The following is a 24,153-nucleotide window of genomic DNA, read 5'->3' on the forward strand; positions in this document are numbered from 1 at the left end:
CTAACCCTAAACATATAAAAGGATTATTTTAAGGGCCGTCAAAGGTACACAAGTTGCACAAGCATTGAGAAATCCTTATTCATGCAAATAATGACTTGAGACAAAGTTCTTGCCCTAGTTCATTTCTCTTGTGAAGAAATTATTGTGTCTTTGCACCGTAGGGCTTTGTAACCAAGCATCTTCTTGATCTTCATCGTGTGGATGAATTGAAGAACTTTGCAGCCAACAATCTTCTCTAGTTGGTGATTGAAGTCGCGTACTGGGATCCGCGCAATTGGTTAGTCACGTACTTGGGAGCCGTGCATTGAAAGGAGAAATCGTCACTACAAAATAAGTCCAATTGGGTATTAGGGTAAAGGTTCAACTGTAGGTTGGTAAGGTACTTGGGATTCCTTTACTTGTAACCGCTTGTTGTGATAATAGTGGAATTCGAGAGTGGTGACCTTAAAATCACCCAGTGGGGTTTTTGCCGTGTAGGTTTTTCCTATTCGTAAACAAATCACCGTGTCATTTATTTTCCACTGCATACTTAGTTTAATTGGTGATTTGTTTGTGCTACCACGTGCTTTGCATGTTAACTTGATTAATTAATAATTTGGCTAATTAATCAACTTAATTCATCACAAGAGGTCAATACGTTTTTGGCCTATCAAGTGGTATCAGAGCGGGCACACTCTGATTAAGGTTAATCTTTGTGTGTGATCCATTAACCCTTGTTGTCATGGCTGTAACCAACTTGAAGAGATCTTTGTTTTCAAATACATCTTGTTTTTCTAATCTCTATTTGTTTGAGTGTCTTAGAAAATACAAGTCTAAAAGATATTTGAATTCTCTTATGATGACTATTGGAAAAGATCTCAGTTTGAACAAGAAGAAACTAGACTGCCTCAGAATGACAATGTGCAAAGGAGTTTGTCTAAGAAAAGTGAAAATTAAAGGTATAGCTCGAACAAGGCAGATGAGAGAAAACACCATTCCCACTGATCCGTCATCTAAGCACAAAGTGTGTTTTATGATGAAGTCTGCATTTAAAGTTATGGACACGTGTTTGTGGTACCTAGACAACGGCTGCTCAAGACACATGACTGGAGACCGATCTCTCTTCAAGGTCTTCCAGTCCAAGAAAGGTGGCAATGTTACTTTTGGTGATAGGAGCAAATCACAGATAAAAGGGAAAGGAATTATCTCTCTACCTGGACTACCGAACATTGCAAATGTTTTATATGTGGAAGGCCTGAGGGTGAACCTGCTGAGTATAAGTCAGATATGTGATCAAGACTTCATGGTGCTATTCTCTAAGGGAAAGTGTCTTGTCATGGATGAGTCCAGAAAGAAACTCATAAGTGGGGTCTGCACTCTAAACAACAGCTATGGATTGGTTCTTGATGCTGATATTGTGTGCAATAGCATTCGGTTGCCAAATGAAGATCTATGGCATCAACGGATGGGACATGCTAGTTACAAACATCTTTCTATTGTATCTAAGCATGAATCAGTTTTAGGGATACCAAAGCTTAGTAGAATAAGCAATGTAGTGTGTGGACCATGTTAGCTTGGGAAACAGACAAAAGCTAAGCATTCGGGCACTCAGACATTAGCTACATCTAGACCATTGGAGCTACTACATTTGGATCTTATGGGTCCAACTAGAACCAAGTCTCTTGGAGGAAAGAGATACATCATGGTTGTGGTAGATGACTTCACTAGGACTTGGGTTATTCTTCTCCGATCCAAGTCTGATTCTCCTGAGCATATTGAAGCTTTGTGCACAAGACTGCAGAATGAAAAGAGCCTGAAAATTGACCGAATTCGAAGTGACCATGGTAAAGAATTCGAGAACTCGTATATGGAATCCTTTTGTGCAAGATCAGGTATATCTCAAGAATTCTCTGCTCCTATCACTCCTCAGCAGAATGGTGTAGTAGAAAGAAAGAACAGGGTTATTCAGGAGATGGCAAGAGCCATGTTGCATAATAAGGATGTGGCTAGAAACTTGTGGGAAGAAGTCGTTAGCACTGCATGTCATACAGTTAATAGAGTGTATTTTAGACCCGGTACCAAAAAGACTCATATGAGTTATGGAAAGGAAAAAAGCCGAATGTGAAATATTTCAGAATCTTTGGAAGCTTGTTTCATCCAGAGTGATAAAAGGATATTTCTGGGATACTCCTCTACTAGCAAGGCTTATCGAGTATATAACAAAAGAACTATGAAGGTTATGGAAACGGTGAATGCTGTTATTGATGAGTCTTCGAATTCTTTTTCTGAAAAAGCTAAAGAGGAACTTCCTAAAGAAATTCTTCCTACCGAAACTAGAGAAGTTCAAGAAATTTTTGAACAAGAGCCCACATCTCCAAGTACTCCAGGTACTCCAAGTATTGTGGAAGAGTCAGCAGATATGCCTACTTCATCAGATTCTAAATCTCATGAAGAAAAAGGACCTTCCTCCAAGATCAAATTAAATCATCCTCCAGAAGTTAGTGTGGGAAACATGAATGAACTCACATTAAGGAAACGTACAATTGATAAATGCATTGCTAACTTTGTGTCTTATTCTTGTTATTTGTCACAAGTTGAACCCACTAAAGTTGAGGAAGCTCTTCAGGATGAAAGTTAGGTAGAAGCAATTGATGATGAACTACTTCAGTTTCAGACAAAATGATGTCTGGACTTTAGCTCCTAGACCGGAGGGCGAGCATATTATTGGCACAAAGTGGATATTCCGCAATAAGACTGATGAGGAGGGCAACATGATCCGCAACAAGGCTCGACTGATAGCTCAAGGATACACACAAATGGAGGGAGTTGACTATGATGAAACATTTGCCCCAGTTGCTTATATGGAGTCCATCAGAATTCTCCTTGCCTTAGCTTGTCACTTAAAATTCAAGCTTTACCAGATGGATGTAAAGACTGCTTTCTTAAATGGACTTCTCAAAGAAGATGTCTATGTGGCTCAACCAAAGGGATTCATTGATCCACACTTTCCCGATCATATGTTGTACCTTAAGAAGGCACTGTATGGATTAAAGCAAGCACCTAGAGCTTGGTATGATCGGCTAACCCAATACTTGGTGTCAAATGGGTTCACAAGAGGAAAGGCTGATCAGACTCTCTTCATCAGGAGGAAAGATGGCGAGCTGATGGTTGCTCAAGTCTATGTTGATGACATCATCTTTGGATCAACTAAGGATGAACTTGCTCATGACTTCTCAAAACTCATATAGGCCGAGTTCGAGATGAGGATGATTGGAGAGCTATCTCACTTCCTGGGATTGCAGATTCGTCAACAAGATTCAGGTATATTCATCTCTCAATCTAAATATGCTAAGAATCTTATGAAAAAGTTTGGTTTAGAATCTGCTAGTTTTGTTAGAACCCCTATGAGCCCAAATGTTAAACACACCGTTGACTTGTTAGGTAAAAGTGTAGACTCATCACTTTATAGAAGCATGATAAGTAGTCTTCTTTACCTTATTACTAGTAGACCTGACATTAGTTATAGTGTGAGAGTGTGTGCTAGATATCAGGCTAATCCCAAAGAGTCACATATGATTGCTTTGAAAAGAATCATAAAGTATGTCAAAACTACTGCCAACTTTGGTGTGTGGTACAGCAAGGACACAAATGATGTCTTAGCTGGATATTCTGACGCTGATTGGGCTAGGAATGCTGATGATAGAAAAAGTACATCGGGGGGTTGTTTCTATGTGGGTAATAATCTTGTCTCCTAGATGAGCAGAAAGCAAAATTTTATCTCTTTATCTACTACTGAAGCTGAGTACATTGTTGCTGGTAGCTGTTGCACCCAACTCCTTTAGATGCAAAAACCCCTCCATGATTATGGTATTTGTCAAGAGTATCTTACCATCTACTATGACAATACTAGTGCCATCAACATCTCGAAGAATCCGGTTCAACATTCTCGAACTAAACACATAGAGATTCGACATCACATCATTAGGGAGCTTGTCAAAGATGGTACTCTCACCCTTGAGTTTATTCACACTGATGACCAGAAGGCTGATTTGTTCACCAAACCTCTGGATAGTACACGTCTTGAATTCCTTCGTCAAAACATCGATGTCATCTCCATGGATTAAGCTCCTTCTCTCTCCTTCCTCCTCATGCATTTGCATCTAGTTTTATGCATTGTTTTGGTTTGTTTAACATGTTTTTGTTTGCTTCTTTCAGTTTTTTTTAAATATAAAAAAAATTGAAAAATACAAAAATAGTGTGTATGTGTACATCGGTTCTTATGAACCTTAAAATGGCCATTGAAACAGAGTTTTCTAAACTTTGTATCTCTTATAGCTTAGATGAACATTCTCTATGCACAACTAAGCAAGTGAGCTTTGTGGCTCTTTGTTTGTGATGAGTAAGGTTAAGTGATCTTTTGTAATTAACACTCGTATCACTCTTTTTGATGGGTAGGACTAGAAAATCCTAAAAGAAAGGCATAAATAACCATCTCACCACTGTTACCGGCCAATCATGATATGACATCTGTATGGTTCGACATAGCAAAAGTGCAACGTCAAAAGCTTAACATAATTGGGTATTTCTTTTCTCTATTTTATATACCCATGCATGGTTTGCGTAATCAAAAGAAAATATGCAAAGAAAATAAAAGCAAAAAGATAAAAAAAAAATGCTTTAAATATGATTGCAAGCGTGTTTTCTAAGAGATGTGAAAGTTATAGGATGTACCTCGAAGATGATAGTCCCTATCAAACAGTTATGATTGTGTGTGAGTTAAAGTGATTTTCTCATATCTCAAATCGTCATAACATAGAGACACTTATGCAATTTTGCGATGTTTTCACACACAACACGCAATATTCTTTGCTACTCTTGATATATGTGCAGGTACAATGTGATTTGGCCATCACAAGGTTTACATGCGTTGATGTATGCTCACTAAACTGTCTTAACTTGTTTTTGAAATATAAAATCGGTTAGACCTGTTTAGTGTGTGAGTGTGTGTTTTGGGATCCATGTGCTTAAGATTGTTGTTGAGAGATGATTTTAAGAGTCTAATATGTTGATTGGATCATTGGTTGAGTTGCATGCGTGATTGCATTCATGATTGCATTCATGTCTATGTTTTTCTCTTCTCGAAAAACTGCTTTTAAAAGCTGGCTCGACACCTTCTCCACACCTCCTCAATACCTGGCTATCTGTCAAGCTTCCTAGTTTTTTCTTATTGCAATCTCGATAGCTTCTCGATACTTGGTGGATCGATCAAGAAATCTTCTGACCTCTCGATAGCTTCTTAGGATCGATCGAGCTTCTGTTCTCATGTCCTTGCTTTTGTCCTCGACACCTTCTCAATAGCTCTATCTATCGACGATGTTTTGCCCGACACCTTCCTCGACAGATGTCTCAACACTTGTATCTGTCGAGAGTTACTAAACCTCTTTTTAAAGGCTCTGTGCGATCCGGTTCTTCATTTCTCTCAATCTCTCTCTCGATATCTCTGTCTCTTCACCTCCCAAACCTCTTTCTCTCACTCCAAACCTCCACCCAAGGTTTCCTCACGCTTATTCAGGTTTTTCTTCACTTAGTAAGCATCTAATCTTTCTCATTTAAATGCATTTCATGTTTTGAAACCTAGGTTTTGGGGTGTTTGAAAAATTTTGGGGTTTTTCACATTTGATGAATTATTATTGCAATTTTTGGGATGGATTTTGTAGATTTGATCTTAAAAACTCCATGCATTGCATCACATTAGCATTCTAACAGTATTCTCATGCATTTAGATGTGTGCAAACTGTTTGTGTGCTGGTAGGATTGGATTGGGCTGAGCCCATGATGTTGTTTATATTGCATGTCACATGTTCATGCACTTCCCATGCATACGTTCTCTCTTTTCAATATACTTGTTATATTTGAATTGTTTTAGGACTTTTTTGAGTGTTTCTTTCTCCCCTCCCCCCCCCTTTCTTTTTGTTTATGTTAATAGTATCTATGGCACCAAAACGTAAGTCTGTTCCGTCCCAGAACCCTCTACGTTCTCGGGGCTCTTTGTCTTCTGATCCTACTCCCCTTTCTGTTCGATTCTGTGATGAGAAAGCCCATCAGGACTTCTCGGAGAACTTTTCTAAACGAGGTGTTCATTCGGAATGCCAAGTTGTTCTGGCGGACTTCGCCAACACTGACCTTCCTCATGTCTTTCACAAACGGGAATGGGAGTCACTATGTGATGTCCCGGTCACTTGTCCTTCCGTGATGATCCAGGAGTTTTACTCCAACATGCATGGATTTGATTCTTCTGTACCTCTCTTGCACACTCGCGTTCAAGGTACGCGCATAGTTGTCACACCGGAGTTGGTATTCGATGTGCTTCATGTTTCAAGGGTTGCGCATCCTGATTACCCCAGTTGCGAGTGTCTACAGACAATGTCCAAAGACAAGATGATCACAGCTTTCTGTGAGCGCCCTTTTGATTGGGGTGAGCACCAGTTTACGTCATGTTGACCTTTTGCTAAAGGTCCTCGTTTCTTAAACATGGTTATGACTTTTGTTTTGTATCCTCTCTCTCACTACAACTCTATCACAGAGCCTCGTGCTCATTTTCTGTTGTCTCTTCTTAAGGATCTTACCATTGACTTTCCTTCACATTTTATCTTCTCTATCATAGATGTGTATAATGATTTAGCTACCTGTGATAAGCTCATCTTTCCTTCTGCTATCACAAGGATTTTACGCCACTTTTTCATCCCTTTTCCCGTCTCCGACCCTTTTCATGTCATGGTTGCCATAGACACCGCTATCGTAAAATGTAGTGAGGCGTAGTTTAGGTCGCGACAGACGGATTCAGCAGCTCTTTCCTCCCATTTCGCTCCATCTAGATCTGCTCGAGTCTCATCTGCTCCCTCCTCTTCTACGAGCGATGTGTCACTAGGAGACATCATGGCGTAGCTTCAGCGCATGGATGCTCGCCTAGATACGCTCTCTACAGAATTGTATCAGGTGAATGTTCGTGTTGGTCACATTGCTCGGTGACAGGTGACCATGGGTGGTTTTGCTTCTAAGGTTTCTCCTCCACCACCTCCTATGGCTTCTGTGTCTCAGGATGATGATGATGATGACGATGATGCTTCGAATGATGATGATGGAGATGCTAGCTCTACTGATGAGATGTCTACTTGAAACTCTACATTTTGTCACTCATGACAAAAAGAGGGAGTAGTTTTGGGTTATGAGAGTAGTCATACTTAGGGGGAGAGCTTGGATAGGGACATTTATAGGGACATTTTTGATAGGGGGAGTGTTGTTGTTTAAGGGATGTAGTGAGGATTGCTTGTATCTTTCTCTTTTCTCTACTTTAGATACATTTTCTTCTTGTACCTAGGTTTTGTGACCATTTTTACATACATTGTGCTTATCTTTGATATATATGTGATGATGTATGTTTTCTTCACCTACCTTTACATGTGTTATTTCTATTCTTTTCTTTATACACATGATTCTTTATTTGTATGCAATCTATTATTTCTGTTTCACACTAAGATGCCTTGATGAGTTTTGTTTAAAGTATTTCAAAAATACAGGTTGTCAAAGTCTTCTTGCCATAAACTCTCTTCTTGCAAAGTTTTTCAAGAGTTTGTGTTAGGATAGATTTTATTGTATTCAATAAATGAATATGAGTTGAGTGATTTATGACTTCTCTCATATGTTCATTTGTTAGTTGTGGTTTTGTCACGGATTGCTAAAGGGGGAGATTGTTAGGACATATGTGTTTCACTTGTTAAGAACATATGTCATTCATTTATGTAATTGGGTAGATTTATGATGAGTTTTATACTTCAAGAAAGTGTGTTTCAAGATCAAGTGTTGAAGTCATCAAGTCTGTCCAAGAAACAAGCTGAAAAGTGCACATTCATTAAAGCTCGACAGCTAGCATGTGTCGAGGTTTAAATAGCTGTTCCAGCCCCATGGCTCGACAGCTGCTCGACAACATCTCGATACCTCTATCTATCGAGGTTTAAGAAAAACATATTCTAAGTTCTGTTTTGATTCCAATCCGTGGATATGTCTTTGGGCCTTCTTTTCTCCTAACCCTAGACATATAAAAGGATTATTTTAAGGGCTATCAAAGGTACATAAGTTTCACAAGCATTGAGAAATCCTTGTTCATGCAAATTGTGACTTGAGACAAAGTTCTTGCCCTAGTTCATCTCTCTTGTGAAGAAGTTGCTGTGTCTTTGCACCGTAAGATTTTGTAACCAAGCATCTTCTTGATCTTCATCGTGTGGATGAATTGAAGAACTTTGCAACCAACAATCTTCTCTAGTTGGTGATTGAAGTCGCGTACTGGGATTCACGCAATTAGTTAGTCACGTACTTGGGAGCCGTGCATTGAAAGGAGAAATTGTCACTACAGAACAAGTCCATTGGGTATTGGGGTAAGGGTTCAACTATAGGTTGGTAAGATACTTGAGATTCATTTACTTGTAACTGCTTGTTGTGATAATAGTGGAATTTCGGGAGTGGTGACCTTAAAATCACCCGGTGGAGTTTTTGCCGTGTAGGTTTTTCCCATTCGTAAACAAATCACCGTGTCATTTATTTTCCGCTGCATACTTAGTTTAATTGGTGATTTGTTTATGCTACCACGCGCTTTGCATGTTAACTTGATTAATTGATAACTTGGCTAATTAATCAACTTAATTCATCACAAGGGGTCAATACGTTTTTGGCCTATCAGAAGTGATGCACTAAGTCCAATTGGTGTTACAAGTTTAGATGAGTTAGGGGTAGCACCAAGACTAGGAGGAGGTGGGCTAGGGTCCCCAAGTGCACCAAATCCAGGTGGAGCATCGACATCCATCTAATAAAAAAATTTCCAACCATAAAAAAAAACAAAGTTTCCACAACAATATCAAATTACAATTAATCAGTTTAGTTACAAACAATAACAAACTAACAAATTAACAATCATTAGTCATTACTCAACAATTCATGTCACTAATATTAACAAGGAATTTATTATATTGTTCTCAATATAAATATAAAATAAAAGCTAATTATATATATAAACTTAAAGCAGTTGTTACTAAGTACTAAAAACTTAAAATCAAAATGCTGAATATAGTGAGTGATTAGTGATTACCTCTCTGTGAAAGATTGAAAGTGTGAACTCTCTCAATCTCTGTCTCCCTCAAAAATTAAAATGCTAAAGAAAAAAAAAAGTTAGTACTTAGTAGACTGTGACAACTGACAATGTATTACTAAGTTTACTAAGTTTATAGCTTATACTTTATATTGTTACTATAAACTTACTAAAGTAACAACATAGACTAATGACATAGTTATTTTCTATTTTATTATTTTTTTGGGGGGCTAACCCGATACTTATTAGACTATATAATATAATAGTCTTTCCAGCAGTTTCCAGTCCACAACCTTAATCAAACAGCCAACCTTAATATTATCTATGTAAGCATCCGTGTTACCGTGTATATATAATATTATATTATTATATATGTACACAGCTACAAACAGCCAACCTTAATAGTTAATATTATATATGTAAGCATTCATGTATATCTTATATTATATTTATATATGTAAGCAACTACTTGGAGTTGGACCCCCACAAAATAGAAAGACACAGCCACACAAGCTTTGCTTTGAGAGATTTTAAAAGGTGCTATACTGCTATTGGCTTAGCTGCTAAAGCTTTACTCAAACAAATCAGCATGGTTTCTACTTTCTACTTTCTTGGGTTAGAGGGAAGTGTGTAGGCAAAGGAAGTTTTGGTACAGTGAGTCTCAAGGTTAACACTGAACATATAAATCATGCTTTCGCAAACAACCAAACTTAATCAAACATTCAAAGCAAGCAAAGACAAACATTCAAATAGTAAAACACGAAGACAAACAAAATTGAAAACACGAAAAAGCTTACCATTGGATTGCAAAGCTTAGGCGAGGCGCTGCGTCAAGCAAGACTCAAGAGGCAAGAGTGAGAGAGAGAGTTAAAATATTCTAAGAGAAAAATATGAACTTATACCCTTGAGAATCTGAAAACCTAGCATAAAAAGCATTGTTTTGCTTGTTTTTTTTTTTTTTATTAACACCCCTACATACAATGTCATTTTATCAGCTTCATAAAATAAAAAAAATCTAACGACAAATCTTGTATCGGTTCGGTTCGGCATTGTCTCGATTTCGAATTTCTCAATCCGGTGATTGCATCGCACCGGAATCGGAACGGAGGGTGAAGTTCAAACGCCGGCCTCGGCTCATTCTGTCGGTGCTAGAGTCGGGACGGTTTCATCGGCGCCGGTTGGTTGGCTCGGCTCTGGTGATGATTTGCTCACCCCTAATACCTGATCCTATTGCTTTTGCAGAAAGAAGTTTTTCAAAATTAAAATTAATTAAATCATATCTAAGATCGAAAATTTCCCAAAAAGATTAAGTGAATTAGCTATATTATTGATTAAAAATGAGATTTTTGAAGAACTTGAATATAAAAATTTAATTAGTCAATTTGCATCTCAAAGGGCAAGGAAAATAGATTTAAAATGAAATATATTATGATATAAAAATATTAAATAAATATTAATTTAATTAATACATAAATATATAAAAAGAGACTCCATTTTAGTTCTCGCCTAAGTCCCCAAAATGCCCAGTGCCAGTCCTGTTATCATTTTAAGGTATCAAACTATATATATCTATTTTTTATTTGATGATTAAAAAAATTAAATCACTAGGACTACCTGAAACTCACAATTCATCTCAAATTCTCCGCCATACAATTGAGCTTAAGCTTATAATAATTCTCCCCTCTTAAAAAAAAAAAAAAAAAAAATCCTTTTAACACATATTGTAGCAAACCTTACCTACTTGTACAAGTAACTTTAGTAACACGTTTGTGGACTGAGATCAAATGTAATACTTAGAATATTGCACCTGATGCAATTATTATTAATGTTTGAGATTAAAAGTTAGTTGCAAAAAACAACTTTCAATCTCAACTATTAATTAAAAAAAGTTTTTTTAAAAAAATTAAAAAGTAAAAGTTTGAAAACTGAAATGTAAAAAAAAAAAAAAAAAAAAAAATTGTGAGAGAATTGCACCTGGTGGGGTATTGCACCGGATCCTAATCCGTCAAAATTGTCACAAAAAAAGATCCTTCTGAGTCAAAACATCCCGCCTTAACAAGCATGATAAAAGTTCGCCACTACAAATACTTACAAAAAAAAAAAAAAAAAGAGCACGCCGCTTTAAGTCAAAACGACGACGATTCCCATGTCTTTAAAAAGAAAAATATCACACTCACACATTTCCTTGCTTACTTTTTTGTCCTTTTGGATATAAAGTAAAGTTAAAAAAAAGAAAAAAAAGAAAAAAAACTATTTTCTTGCGATTTTTATTTTTCGATGTAAACATTATTTTCCAGGGAATTCATTTTTCCCACAAATTTCCCTCGTAAATTTCATTTCCCTCGGTATGCCTTAGCTTTTTCCACGCTCCGACCCAAATCTCTCTCTCTCTCTCTCTCTCCCAAGTTCCCGGACGAATCTCCGACGTTGGATCCGCTAAGGTACGCTCACTTCCTTGATCGATCTCTACTGTTCTTGCTCAAACTACTTTTCTCTACTGCTATTCCTAGCTGCAAAAGAAAATGCAATTCCGAATCTTAGTTTTTTATGTTTATTTTTGAGGAATTTTAATTTGCAGTGGAAAAATTGACTTTTATTTTTTTTGAACTAAGCCAAACACTCGTATTAGACTTGGTTGAGCAGCATTTTCTAGACCACCATACGGCGGAACGATCTGCCGTTTTACTTTTTCTTAGCTCATTCACTGTTTTGGCTAATAGTGTTGAAAATAAAATTGGATCTCAATTTTGTGCATGCAATATTTATAGATTTATGTGTGTGTGTTTTTGTGTTTGTGTTTTGAGTAGGAGGATTTGACTTGGATAATTTTGATTAGGGTTTTAGTATTTTGAGATCACTAGGAATTTTAAGTGTATGAAGTTTGTGGGTATTTGTGAAATCTTGAGTGGAATTAGAAGTTCAATGGTGTGATGATAAAAATGTAGTGTGGTTGTAACTAGAAAGAGTTAAGACTTGGGAAAAAAAAAATACTGTATAAAAACAAATAAGGTAAAAGAAAAATTTGTTGGCAAACACGCACTGGGTGTGAGTTGGCTTAACTGGTAAAGTCTTTTGTCGCGCCAGTGATGGGTAACTCCCGTTGTGTATCCCAGAGGCTGACCCAATGGGCCTCCACTGAAAAATAATAATAATAAAAGAAGAAGAAGAAGAAGAAGAAGAAGAAGAAGCTTGGAGTTAGCTAGATGGGTCGTTTTTATTATATGTTTATGCGTATAAAACATTGAGCTAACTTGCTAGTTACACTTTTACCTCAGAACACTAGTGATGGTAGATTTTGAGAAGTTTGTGCATTTGACGTCCTCCATTTTTAGTCTGCTTATTTGCTTAAATTCACTTTTGTTCCGCCTTTTGACATATAAGCAAATAAACTAAGTTGTTTACTTAAAGGCACATTTTTGTCTCGGTTGCCAACAAATAAGGTAGGTTAAAAAAAAAAAGGAATGCCGAACTCATTGATTTGTTTGGGAATGTTTGGCAGTTTGCTTCATGCTAACTTATTTAGTATGTGAAAAATCCATGAAAATTATGTCTTGGTTTTTTCTATGTAGGTATGCTTTGCTTAGGTTCCTCTGTCATCTTTTTGTAGCAGTTGATTTAGAAGGGTAGACCTCAGGTTCTATACAACAAATATTGTTGAAAAATGGGGCGTCTAAAGCTGCAAACTGGAATTAATTCAATTGAGGAGGAACCTGAGGACTGTGATGTGAACTATTCTAATAAAGCTACTCTGGCATGCACAATTAATTCAGAGGTAGGTGCTGTATTGGCAGTCATGAGGAGAAATGTAAGATGGGGGGGTCGTTATATGTCAGGTGATGATCAGCTAGAGAACTCTCTAATTCAGTCTTTGAAGGCATTACGGAAGCAAATATTTTCATGGCAACATCCGTGGCATGCTATCAACCCTGCCTTGTACCTCCAGCCTTTCCTGGATGTGATTCAGTCAGAAGAAACTGGTGCACCAATCACTGGTGTTGCTCTGTCATCTGTCCACAAGATTTTAAGTCTTGATGTGATTGACCAAAATACTGTAAATGTTGACGATGCTATGCACTTGGTAGTTGATGCTGTCACTAGCTGCCGATTTGAGGTGACTGATCCTGCGTCAGAAGAAGTGGTACTGATGAAGATACTACAGGTTCTTCTAGCTTGTATGAAAATTAAAGCATCTGTTATGTTGAGTAATCAGCATGTTTGCACGATAGTGAATACTTGTTATCGAATAGTTCACCAAGCAGGATCAAAAGGTGAGTTGTTGCAACGTATTGCTCGCCACACAATGCACGAGCTTCTTAGGTGTATATTCTCACGCCTCCCTGATGTTGAGAACACGGAACATATAAATGGCGGAAATACCATCAAACAGGAGGTATAAGTGCATTTTCATTCCTATTTTCCTGTTGCAATGTCTCGTTTTTCTCTGACATAGAGTATAATTCTTTTATTTTCTTTTTATTTTGGGTGCAGATTGGCGGGCTCAATAATGAGTATACTCTAGGGAGTGGAAATTTTGAGAATGGCAACATGAGTTCTGATTATGATGGTCAGCCATTATCCACAAATTTTGCTTCCAATGCTTCCATGGGTTTAGTTGCAACTGCAATTGATGAAAACATTGGTGGGTCTGGTGGCGGAAAGGAGGCAGTTTCATATGACTTGCATATGATGACTGGGCCATACGGGGTCCCCTGCATGGTGGAAATATTTAACTTCCTATGTTCTTCATTAAATGTTAATGAGCATATGGGAATGGGCCCCAGATCAAATACTATATCATTTGATGAAGATGGGCCTCTTTTTTCACTGGGTTTGATCAATTCGGCTATAGAATTGGGTGGGCCCTCCATTCGCCGTCATCCCAGGCTATTGAGTTTGATTCAGGATGAATTATTCCGTAATTTGATGCAATTTGGCTTGTCATTGAGTCCACTTATTCTTTCAATGGTGTGCAGCATGGTTCTCAATCTGTATAATCATCTGCGAACAGAACTCAAATTACAGCTTGAGGCTTTCTTTTCTTGTGTGATTTTGAGGCTTGCACAAAGCAGATATGGGGCTACATACCAGCAGCAGGAGGTTGCCATGGAGGCTCTTGTTGACTTCTGCAGGCAGAAAACATTTATGGTAGAGATGTATGCTAACTTAGATTGTGACATAACTTGCAGTAATATCTTTGAAGATCTTGCTAATCTGTTGTCAAAAAGTGCATTTCCAGTGAACTGCCCTTTGTCATCAATGCACATCCTTGCTTTGGATGGTCTTATTGCTGTTATTCAGGGAATGGCCGAGAGGATAGGCAATGGCTTGGTTGGTTCAGAAAACTCTCCAGTGAACCTTGAAGAGTATACTCCATTTTGGATGGTGAAGTGTGACAACTACAGTGATACTCGTCATTGGGTTCCATTTGTCCGCCGAAGGAAGTACATCAAGAGAAGGTTGATGATTGGAGCTGATCACTTCAATCGTGACCCCAAGAAAGGGCTGGAGTTTCTCCAAGGAACACATCTCTTGCCTGACAAACTTGACCCCCAAAGTGTAGCCTGCTTTTTCAGGTATACTGCTGGGTTGGATAAGAATCTTGTTGGTGATTTCCTGGGAAACCATGATGAGTTTTGTGTTCAGGTTCTTCATGAATTTGCTTGGACTTTTGATTTCCAAGACATGAATTTGGATACTGCATTGCGGCTGTTTTTGGAAACCTTCCGTCTACCTGGAGAATCACAAAAAATACAAAGGGTACTTGAGGCATTCTCAGAGAGATACTATGAACAATCGCCACAGATTCTAGCTAACAAGGATGCCGCTTTGCTATTATCATATTCACTCATTATGCTCAATACAGATCAGCACAATATACAGGTGAAGAAAAAGATGACCGAAGAGGATTTCATCCGGAATAATAGGCACATCAACGGAGGCAATGACCTACCTCGTGATTTTCTGTCAGAGCTGTACCACTCAATTTGCAAGAATGAGATCCGCACAACCCCAGAGCAAGGTGCTGGTTTTCCAGAAATGACCCCAAGCCGGTGGATTGACCTAATGCACAAATCCAAAAAAACCGCTCCATTCATTGTATCTGATTCCAGAGCCTACCTTGACCGTGATATGTTTGCTATAATGTCAGGCCCAACAATTGCCGCGATCTCTGTGGTATTTGATCATGCAGAACATGAAGAGGTTTACCAAACATGTATTGATGGATTCTTAGCTGTCGCAAAGATTTCAGCATGCCATCATCTTGAAGATGTGCTGGATGATCTGGTTGTATCTCTCTGTAAATTCACAACCCTCATGAATCCATCATCTGCTGAGGAACCTGTGCTAGCCTTTGGTGATGATACGAAAGCAAGAAAGGCAACGGTGGCAGTTTTCACTATTGCCAATAATTACGGTGATTACATCCGCACTGGTTGGAGAAATATTTTGGATTGCATCTTAAGATTGCACAAGCTCGGTCTTCTTCCAGCTCGTGTGGCCAGTGATGCAGCTGATGAATCTGAACTCTCTACTGACACTGGGCATGGGAAGCCACTCCCGAATTCTTTATCTTCAGCTCATATGCCATCCATGGGTACTCCTAGGAGATCCTCTGGATTGATGGGCCGGTTTAGTCAGCTCTTATCTCTTGATACAGAGGAGCCAAGGTCCCAACCTACTGAACAACAACTTGCTGCGCATCAACGCACCCTTCAAACAATTCAAAAATGCCACATTGACAGCATATTTACCGAGAGCAAGTTTCTGCAGGCTGAATCTCTATTGCAGCTTGCAAAAGCACTCATGTTGGCTGCTGGGCGACCTCAGAAAGGGAACAGCTCTCCTGAGGATGAAGATACTGCAGTTTTCTGCCTGGAGCTGCTCATTGCTATTACCCTGAATAACAGGGACAGGATTGTGCTTCTTTGGCAGGGTGTTTATGAGCACATAGCCAATATTGTCCAGTCAACTGTAATTGTTTGTGCCCTGGTAGAGAAGGCTGTTTTTGGAGTCCTCCGTATTTGCCAACGGCTGCTTCCCTATAAAGAGAACCTTTCTGATGAACTTTTAAAGTCACTACAACTTGTTTTGAAGCTTGATGCCCGGGTTGCCGATACATATTGTGAGCAGATTACACAGGAAGTGAGTCGCCTTGTGAAGGCAAATGCCTCTCACATCAGATCCCCATTTGGGTGGCGCACAATTACATCTCTACTTTCTAGCACGGCTCGACACCTAGAAGCTTCTGAAGCAGGGTTTGATGCACTGTTGTTCATAATGTCTGATGGAGCTCACTTGTTGCCAGCCAATTATGTGCTCTGTGTGGATGCCTCAAGGCAGTTTGCTGAGTCTCGCGTTGGACAGGCAGAAAGGTCTGTGCGTGCATTGGATCTTATGGCGGGCTCTGTTAATTGTTTAGCAAGGTGGGCAAGTGAGGCCAAGGAAGCAATGGGGGTGGAAGAGGCTCTGAAAATGTCTCAGGATATTGGGGAGATGTGGTTGAGGCTTGTGCAGGGATTGAGGAAAGTTTGTTTGGACCAGAGAGAAGAGGTTAGGAATCATGCTCTATTGTCATTGCAAAAGTGTCTGACAGGAGTGGATGAGATCCACCTTCCACATAGTTTGTGGTTACAGTGTTTTGAGATGGTGATCTTCACAGTGCTTGATGACTTGCTTGAAATTGCACAAGGTCAATCCCAAAAGGACTACCGAAATATGGAAGGCACCCTCATCTTTGCCATGAAACTCTTGTCAAAAGTGTTTTTACAGTTACTCCATGACCTCTCACAGTTAACTATATTCTGCAAACTATGGTTGGGTGTTCTCAGCCGAATGGAAAAATATATGAATGTGAAAGTTAGAGGGAAGAGGAGTGAGAAGCTTCATGAGCTAGTTCCCGAGCTCCTTAAGAACACTTTGCTTGTAATGAAAACAAGAGGTGTCCTTGTGCAGAGGAGTGCATTAGGTGGAGATAGCTTGTGGGAACTAACATGGCTGCATGTAAATAACATCTCTCTGTCATTGCAATCTGAGGTGTTCCCTGACCAAGATTTGGAGCCATCACAGCATAAGCATAGTCAAATAGGGGGAGGTCTAGTGTCTGATGAAACGGGGTCTAGTCCATTAAATGAAACAGTGGCCTCTGAAAGTGCTGGGATTAGAGGCTAGCATATTGTACAGTGTTTTGGCAGCCGGGACTTATCTTGTTAATGAAATGTTAATAAGCACACATGATCATGGGCACTGAGCCATTACTTAGCAGATGGTCTTTGTTAAGAAATTTGAATTTACAGAAGCTATAGACCATATCTTAAATTTGGTTGGAACTGCTAGATGTGAATTGGCTTGGAAGGAGAGGTGCCCTGGCAGGTTGGTCAGTTTGCTGGTACTTATCTTGATTTCTTTCCAGTTGGTGTTCCTTCTCATTTTTGCCTCCAGGAGACCTTGTTACAGTGCTTTTTTTTTTTTTTTTTGCAAAAAATATGGGTTTCTCTAAGCATGGTATTATAGTTTCTAGGCTTCTAGTAGGTTGCTAATTAGGCTGAGAATTTAACCTTTTTCCTTCCCCCTTCCTTTGGTTATTTTGAAAATCTTGAGGGGAAGGAATGGATTCAATCCAGAAATGTAATAGAATGTAAGTCATCTGTTAGCTTGCTCATTAATGTACAGAACTTAAAATTGCTACTTCTCACTTATAAGTACTATTTTACCCAGCATGATACTCTTTTAAGTGTTGTTAGGCCTAAAACTTTTCCAACTGCCATGAATGATATGAACAATTCTTCAGCATCCCAAGACTTGCAAGTTGTCAATGTTAGTGAATTAAGCATCTCGCGTTTTTATCCTGCAAATGTGGTCAGTTGATGAATCATTGTTTACCGCACCTGCAGCAGCATTACATTTATGATGCAAGTCTTCCAAATTTAAAGTTTTTTTTTTTTTTTAATGAATTCCCAAATTCAGATTTTGAGAAAAGGAATTCTTAGATGGCCCCAGAGGCTTTAGCCTAGAGAAATAACCAAAACTATATAATTATAGACCGAATGTCGGATTTTCCAATCTGTTCTCATTTAGTCATTTTGCTTGTGGAGTTGGCACGAGTGACCGAGTACTTATTTTGCTTAGAATAAGTGTGGGAAATTCATTCAACTCAGTTTCTCCTCCATGAAAGAATTGGGTAATGCCATTAAACTACAACGTCATTGGTAGAGTGAATGAATACATTTCTAATGCTAATCAAACCATACTTGATCTACAAATCTTGCCAACCAAGTCCAGAGCTGTCCAAGACAGATGGGTCACGGTCAAGTTAGTACAGCATCTACTTATAAGTTGGCCCCGAACTTGGAAATGGAAAAGACCCAACCATCTGATTGGAATTGGATATGGAAGCAGACCATCTATGATGTCTAACCATTATTATATGGTACAGAATCCAGAGCACCAAAGAAGATATATAAAAATAAAAAAATAAAAATAAAAATTCTGATTTATGGTAGATATTCATTCAAATGTATGTCACACGTTTGCCATTAAAATAAATGAAGGGACTGGATGATGCTATTATTGACAACATATTATACAATAGCTACAATAAATCAGAAGATGTCAAACTCAACTCAAATGAAAGCTGCAGCTCTTACAGATGCAGCAAAGCCTCTCCCCTCTGTTAAAATATAATGTTTACGGGAGCAATAAAATTCTATTTGCAAAGCAGTGTGTCACGTGTTGGGTTTCCAGTTGTAGGATTCACCCTGATTCAATAATAATAAATAAATAAATAAATAAGTGGTTTAAGTATGAACAAAGCATATTTAATATTTTAGAAGGCAAATGTATAGAATTTTATCTTACCCATCTGCAACTTTGCAAAGGTATTCTCGTTGATCATCTCTTAAGGGCACGTCTGTGAAGTCTGACCACATGCAAGGCAAATCAAACAAAAAATAAATAACTACCTCATAACAGGATTGGCCTAAGCTCATATTTTAGGCAAGCAAACATTCCACATTCTTTCCACGGAATGTTAAAGCTCAAGCACATTTTCCATATTGGCATTACTCATTAGTACAAGAAATTTTAAGCGGGAAGGAAAAAATGGAAGATTCACTTGCTACTCTGCTTGGAATTGAATTAGGTTCAAACATGCTGTGGTGGATTGGTGAAAGCTCATTTGGCATCATATAGTCATTCCCAAACATTCATTCATTTGCTAGCTAGACATTCGAAACAGAATGTCAACTTGGTGAGGCTTGTCAAAAAGGGTTATGATGGAGATATGCTGTGTATTGCAAAAACATGTTGGAGAGCCATGACCATTTGTTTTTTGAATGTTCATTTGCATGCAGAATTTGGTCTTAGCTATTGCATTTGGGTGGTGAGAATCAAGTTACCTTCACCTGGACTGAAGTTCTTAATAATTCCCCTTAACTAATCTGCAGAAAAGAGGGTTCAAATCCTCCCTTTTAAACTAGTTTGGGCTGCATCAATGTATCATGTTTGGATTCAGAGAAATGCTAAGTGTTTAATGGAAGAATCTTGTTCGAGGAGGCTCTAATGCAACAGATCAAAAATTATGTGAGGTTGCGTGCAGGTAGTTGCAAAGCAGTGACCAATTCACATTGTTATAGGGTCTTATGTAGTAAGTGGAACATTTCTTTCACTGTTTTGAGCGCTAGAACAGGTTAGGGTTGGTGTTCTGACCCTGTGCTGTTGGAGTAGCAGGTTTCCCTACTGAGAATTGGTGTTTGTATTTCTAGTTTGATTTTTTTTTATCAATAATATCACTTAGTCATTAAAAAAACAAATGGGTGGAAACATCATCAAGGTGAACAATGAACTTATGAGTTTGTGGCATCCCAAGTCATCATACATAGTAGGATTATAGTACAAAGTGGCTCTTAAAAGTAGACCATGTTCAAAAGATCATGAAAAAACTTGAAAATTATTCATTTCATTAGCCTAAAGCCCCACATCAAAACTAATATATATAAAGTATATTTCATTTCCATTAAATGTCTCAACATTCACACAAGAAAAGCCTTAAGTCTTCACACTTTTGGTGAACTTGATTTACATATGCGGAGCTGACTGGCAAATAAGAACTTAAGTAACCAACCTTGTTTATATGAAAGCTTTTGTTGAGTTGCCTTGGGTTGCAAAGCACGAGCCATGTTGTTAGTATGCATATGACTTGCCACATAATTTTGCATTGACCTTCCTATTTTTAAAAGCTAATCTCTTGCTTTTGCCCCCTTATATTAATCTAGTATTTTTAATAATCTCTGTCAAAAGATCTTACAAATTATTTTTTCTGTAACAAAATCTAAGCAGCTTAGATAGCACTGGAAAATTAGTGCTGGCCTTCATGGGATGTATACATATCGAGCCAGCATATTTTGCTGGGAATCTAGCTAGTATATTCAGAAAGTTCAGTAAATTACTAGACAAAGAATGATTCATGACAATTAGTAGATGACATATCTGAATTATAAACAAGTTGGTTCCCTAGGTTTGATTAACTGCACATAGTGATATTCTCTTAATACTAAAAGAGAATACCTATGAGATCAACCCCCTTAAAAGTTAAAACATCAATTCTCAGAAAAATATCATTAAGCAGTGTTTCCACATACCAGCTCCTGTTATATTTGATCCCTTGAAAGATGTGTTGCCAGTAACAAGTGCACCTTCCAAGATAGCATTGCTCAAATTTACCTGCAGAAAAAGCGTATTTGCTAGGTTAATCTATTTTTTGTAAGAGGTATAGTGGAAACATTATCAGCTTTTAAGGATTTGTGTCAAGGGCTTTTTCTAAGCTTCAAACAAACTGGTTAAAGAAGGCATAATCCACTGTAAAAAAAAGTCTGCAGGCTGGCCCTGTTCCATTAACTCTACATGCATAACAGGAATGCATACCAAATAGATTTCCTGGACTCTACAAACAATTAATACTTTCCAAGAAATTGAATCACACATAAAAAATAAAATAAAAAATCGAATAATAATCATTACCTTTGTAACATTTGCCAATGAAAAGTCTACACCTCTGAGATCAGTGTCTGAAAGATCAGCCCCTTTGGATATAGAAAGAAAATAGTAGATAAAACATTAATTCACTATAAATTTACAATCGAATAGTTTGTTTTTAACTCTAAGACACATAGTTTATCAATGTAATTTCAACTTCCCAGCATACAAGACGGTATCTCATGCATCAACTATACACATCTACGTGTTGTGAGATGCGGGATGCATATAGCTGCTGCATGAGATAATTTTCCCTTGCATTCGCGCTCACGCACCAAATGCTTGCCCTTTGCTAAAACCTTCTTACGCAACCTTAACATGTAACCTCCACTTATTTGGCAAACATGATCATCATCATTGCCAAAAAAGTTATATCAGGTGAATTTTGATCATGTCAAATTATTTATATTCATATGTTACTAAACATTGGCCAAATTTGGGCTACCCAAGATAAGTAGAAGAAAACAATAAGAAAATTAAACCTGTTAAATCAGCATCAAAGAAGCTTGCACCAAGTAACTTTGCACCTTTAAAATTCGTTTGCCTCAATATAGACTGAAAAACCAATTCAATATATTGCACATTAATTAAATAAAACAAAACCACTAACATATATGGTAAATGGCAAAGCCATTGCCATTGCCAGCAAAATATTTGTATAAAATTAAATTAGACCGTCTTGAAGTCTTGCTTGATCAATGTCTTCCCGCTAAAGTCCTTCCCAGTCAAATCCTGGCCTCTCGTCACCTCTTGCCCGTACGGACCACCACCCTTTAAAAAAAAATTACCACCAAATCACAAACAACATTAATGCTACCAATAACACCGCCGACACGCCCAATTTCACAACATACTGAAAGTGGTGGTGACAATGAATAATGAACGGGTTTATAGAAAATGTGGATCACTCACAAGTGAAATTTGTTAAATAAAAGTATGCAATTATTTTATTTACACGTGGCTAAAGTGAAATTATTTACCTACCTTGAAAGCAAGTGCCGGATCGGCAAATAACAGAGAAGCGGAAACTAGAGCGAGTAGGCTTGCCTTAGAGACCGATTCACCCAAACACACAATTGGGTTTCTCCGACAACCTTGTACTTCTACAACCTTCTTCACTAACTGTACCTGTCAGTCTCCACAAACCAACAAGAATTAGCTAACGTGCGCCGGTTGTATAGGTAATAAACAAATTAAGCTTAAAGAGGGTGCGTAGTGTAGTGTAGTGTACCTGAGGCGCAGGATAGCTCGAGAGAGTAGCGCAAGAATTATGTGAGAGTGAGAGTGGGATTTTGAAGGAAACGTTGAGAATTGGAATAGCCATTGCCACCAGAAAAGAATGTGAAGTGTGTGTGTGTGTACTTTATTCAGTTTTATCTGTTAAAGTCTTAAAATATGGATAATGTGTTGTCAACAAAAAAAACAAAAAACAAAATTTGGGCCTTGAAGAATGATTGATTAGCTGGGCTTTTCAGACTAATGGGTCGGGCTTGGTGGGCCTATTTGGAATATTGTTGTGTGGGGTTGGAAAGAGACTTGGCAACTCTCAATGGGCCCACAAAGTTTGATGCTTGTTTCAATTTGAAGGTTTTTGATTTGAGCAATAATGGGGTTTTGTTTGTTCACCAGCCTAATCAAAGTGAAGACTAGACTAAGAAGAAACTTGAAAATTTCAAGCAATGACTGATTGAGTCAACCTCAAGAGAGCGACGGTGGTGATGATAGTAACATGTTTCGAAATTTTTATCGGACGTCTATGAAAATGAAATATATATATATATATATATATATATATATATATATATATATATATATATATATATATATATAGTATAGACAATTATGACAATGATAATTATAAAGGTCCCTGCTTTTTTCTTTTTATTTAACTTATGGTGATGATGTTGAGAGGACCCGCCAACATGACTAGAGATCATCTCCAACATGGAATTAATGGCTTTGAGTTTAGTTTTGTATAATCTTATTTTGGTCAAATTTGGTATGACCAAACGAAATTTCTTCCTACCTATGCTTGAGTCTTACAACTCTATTTTGTGGGGATTTCGTGAGAGGGTCATAAAATAAAATAATTCACTTTTTTTTTTTTAAGACAGAATGTTTTTAATCCTTAAAATTTGAGATTGTTTTCATTTTGGCCCTTCATATTTCAAAATTTTTGTTGTGACCTTACATGTTTGATTCGTTTTCATCTTTGCCCTCTATGCTTTAAAATTTTCATTTGGTCCTTCATGATTGGTTTAATTTTTTGTATGGTGCTTTACATTTTAAAATTTTAATTTTCAGAAAGGGTTAAAATGAATATTTTGAAACGCAAAAGACCAAACATAAAAAGGAAACAAAGTAACTACATATCAAATGTAATATTATTGGCTTTGAGTTTAGTTTTTTATGGTCATACCCCCGATGGAGTACATAGGAGGTAAACTCCTTGATTGAAGGTGTGAAACCTAGAGATCCTAGAATCAATCCACTACACTATCAGTTTATAGGGTTTTCAAGGTGTCTCTTGAGTAAGGAGTGGAATAGTTTAGTTAATTTATCTGAGACACCACTTTCTTTTATAAAAATAAGGGTCATACTAACGAATGCCCTTAGGGCATTGGTTAACAATTCATTTTAGGAAAGTTTTAATACCACTTTTATGGGAAATGAAAAAAACTGTCAAAATATTAATTGTTTTATTTCATTTTTCCATAAAAACTTTCTTTAAATGGATTATTAACCAATGTTCTTAGGACATTCGTTAGCATTTCTCTAAAAATAAATAAATAAAGTTTTGTATAATCATTTTTGGGTTAAATTTGGAATGACCAAACGAAATTGTTCCTAATCAATATATATATATATATATAAAGTAGAGACCTCATGCGAGAGAATATGAGGTTCTGCCATGTGGCGCACTCTATGAAGAAAAGTGAGATACCCTTAAGCCATATTAGAGATAAGAACAAATTTAATAAGGGAGACTCTTTATTTCATTTGGT

General features: G+C 37.6%; 2 protein-coding genes across 3 annotated transcripts; one reads left to right on the forward strand and one right to left on the reverse strand.

Moving 5' to 3' along the window:
• The first annotated feature begins 11,391 nt into the window (after positions 1–11,391).
• On the forward strand, positions 11,392–17,867 carry LOC142640370 (ARF guanine-nucleotide exchange factor GNOM). 2 transcript variants are annotated; one of them, XM_075814429.1, is made up of 3 exons: positions 11,392–11,559; positions 12,688–13,508; positions 13,607–17,867. In XM_075814429.1, exons 2-3 carry the CDS (start codon positions 12,780–12,782, stop codon positions 17,285–17,287), a joined length of 4,410 nt encoding a protein of 1,469 aa, XP_075670544.1. In that variant the 5' UTR covers positions 11,392–11,559; positions 12,688–12,779; the 3' UTR covers positions 17,288–17,867. The 2 variants fall into 2 exon arrangements, with proteins under 2 accessions (XP_075670544.1, XP_075670545.1); XM_075814430.1 differs by having other exon boundaries at positions 12,729–13,508.
• A 715-nt stretch (positions 17,868–18,582) lies between these two features.
• LOC142640513 (thylakoid lumenal 15 kDa protein 1, chloroplastic) lies at positions 18,583–22,511 on the reverse strand. The gene is made up of 8 exons (XM_075814644.1): positions 22,380–22,511; positions 22,133–22,276; positions 21,824–21,919; positions 21,631–21,703; positions 21,134–21,195; positions 20,755–20,836; positions 18,974–19,034; positions 18,583–18,873 (listed from the first exon to the last, which is right to left on the reverse strand). Exons 1-8 carry the CDS (start codon positions 22,470–22,472, stop codon positions 18,822–18,824), a joined length of 663 nt encoding a protein of 220 aa, XP_075670759.1. The 5' UTR covers positions 22,473–22,511; the 3' UTR covers positions 18,583–18,821.
• Between the last annotated feature and the right edge of the window lie 1,642 nt (positions 22,512–24,153).

Source organism: Castanea sativa, chromosome 6 (assembly GCF_040712315.1).
Source record: "Castanea sativa cultivar Marrone di Chiusa Pesio chromosome 6, ASM4071231v1".
Lineage (NCBI taxonomy): Eukaryota > Viridiplantae > Streptophyta > Magnoliopsida > Fagales > Fagaceae > Castanea > Castanea sativa.

Bases quoted from the DNA above. Each gene is read 5' to 3' on its own strand.
- LOC142640513 (XM_075814644.1), bottom strand. From the start codon at position 22,472: ATGGCTATTCCAATTCTCAACGTTTCCTTCAAAATCCCACTCTCACTC. The intron at 22,277-22,379 runs GTACACTACACT...GGAGACTGACAG, and splicing joins CGAGCTATCCTGCGCCTCAG to GTACAGTTAGTGAAGAAGGT. The intron at 21,196-21,630 runs GTTTAATTTTCT...CTATATCCAAAG, and splicing joins CTTTGATGCTGATTTAACAG to GGGCTGATCTTTCAGACACT.
- LOC142640370 (XM_075814429.1), top strand. From the start codon at position 12,780: ATGGGGCGTCTAAAGCTGCAAACTGGAATTAATTCAATTGAGGAGGAA. The intron at 13,509-13,606 runs GTATAAGTGCAT...TTTTGGGTGCAG, and splicing joins GAAATACCATCAAACAGGAG to ATTGGCGGGCTCAATAATGA.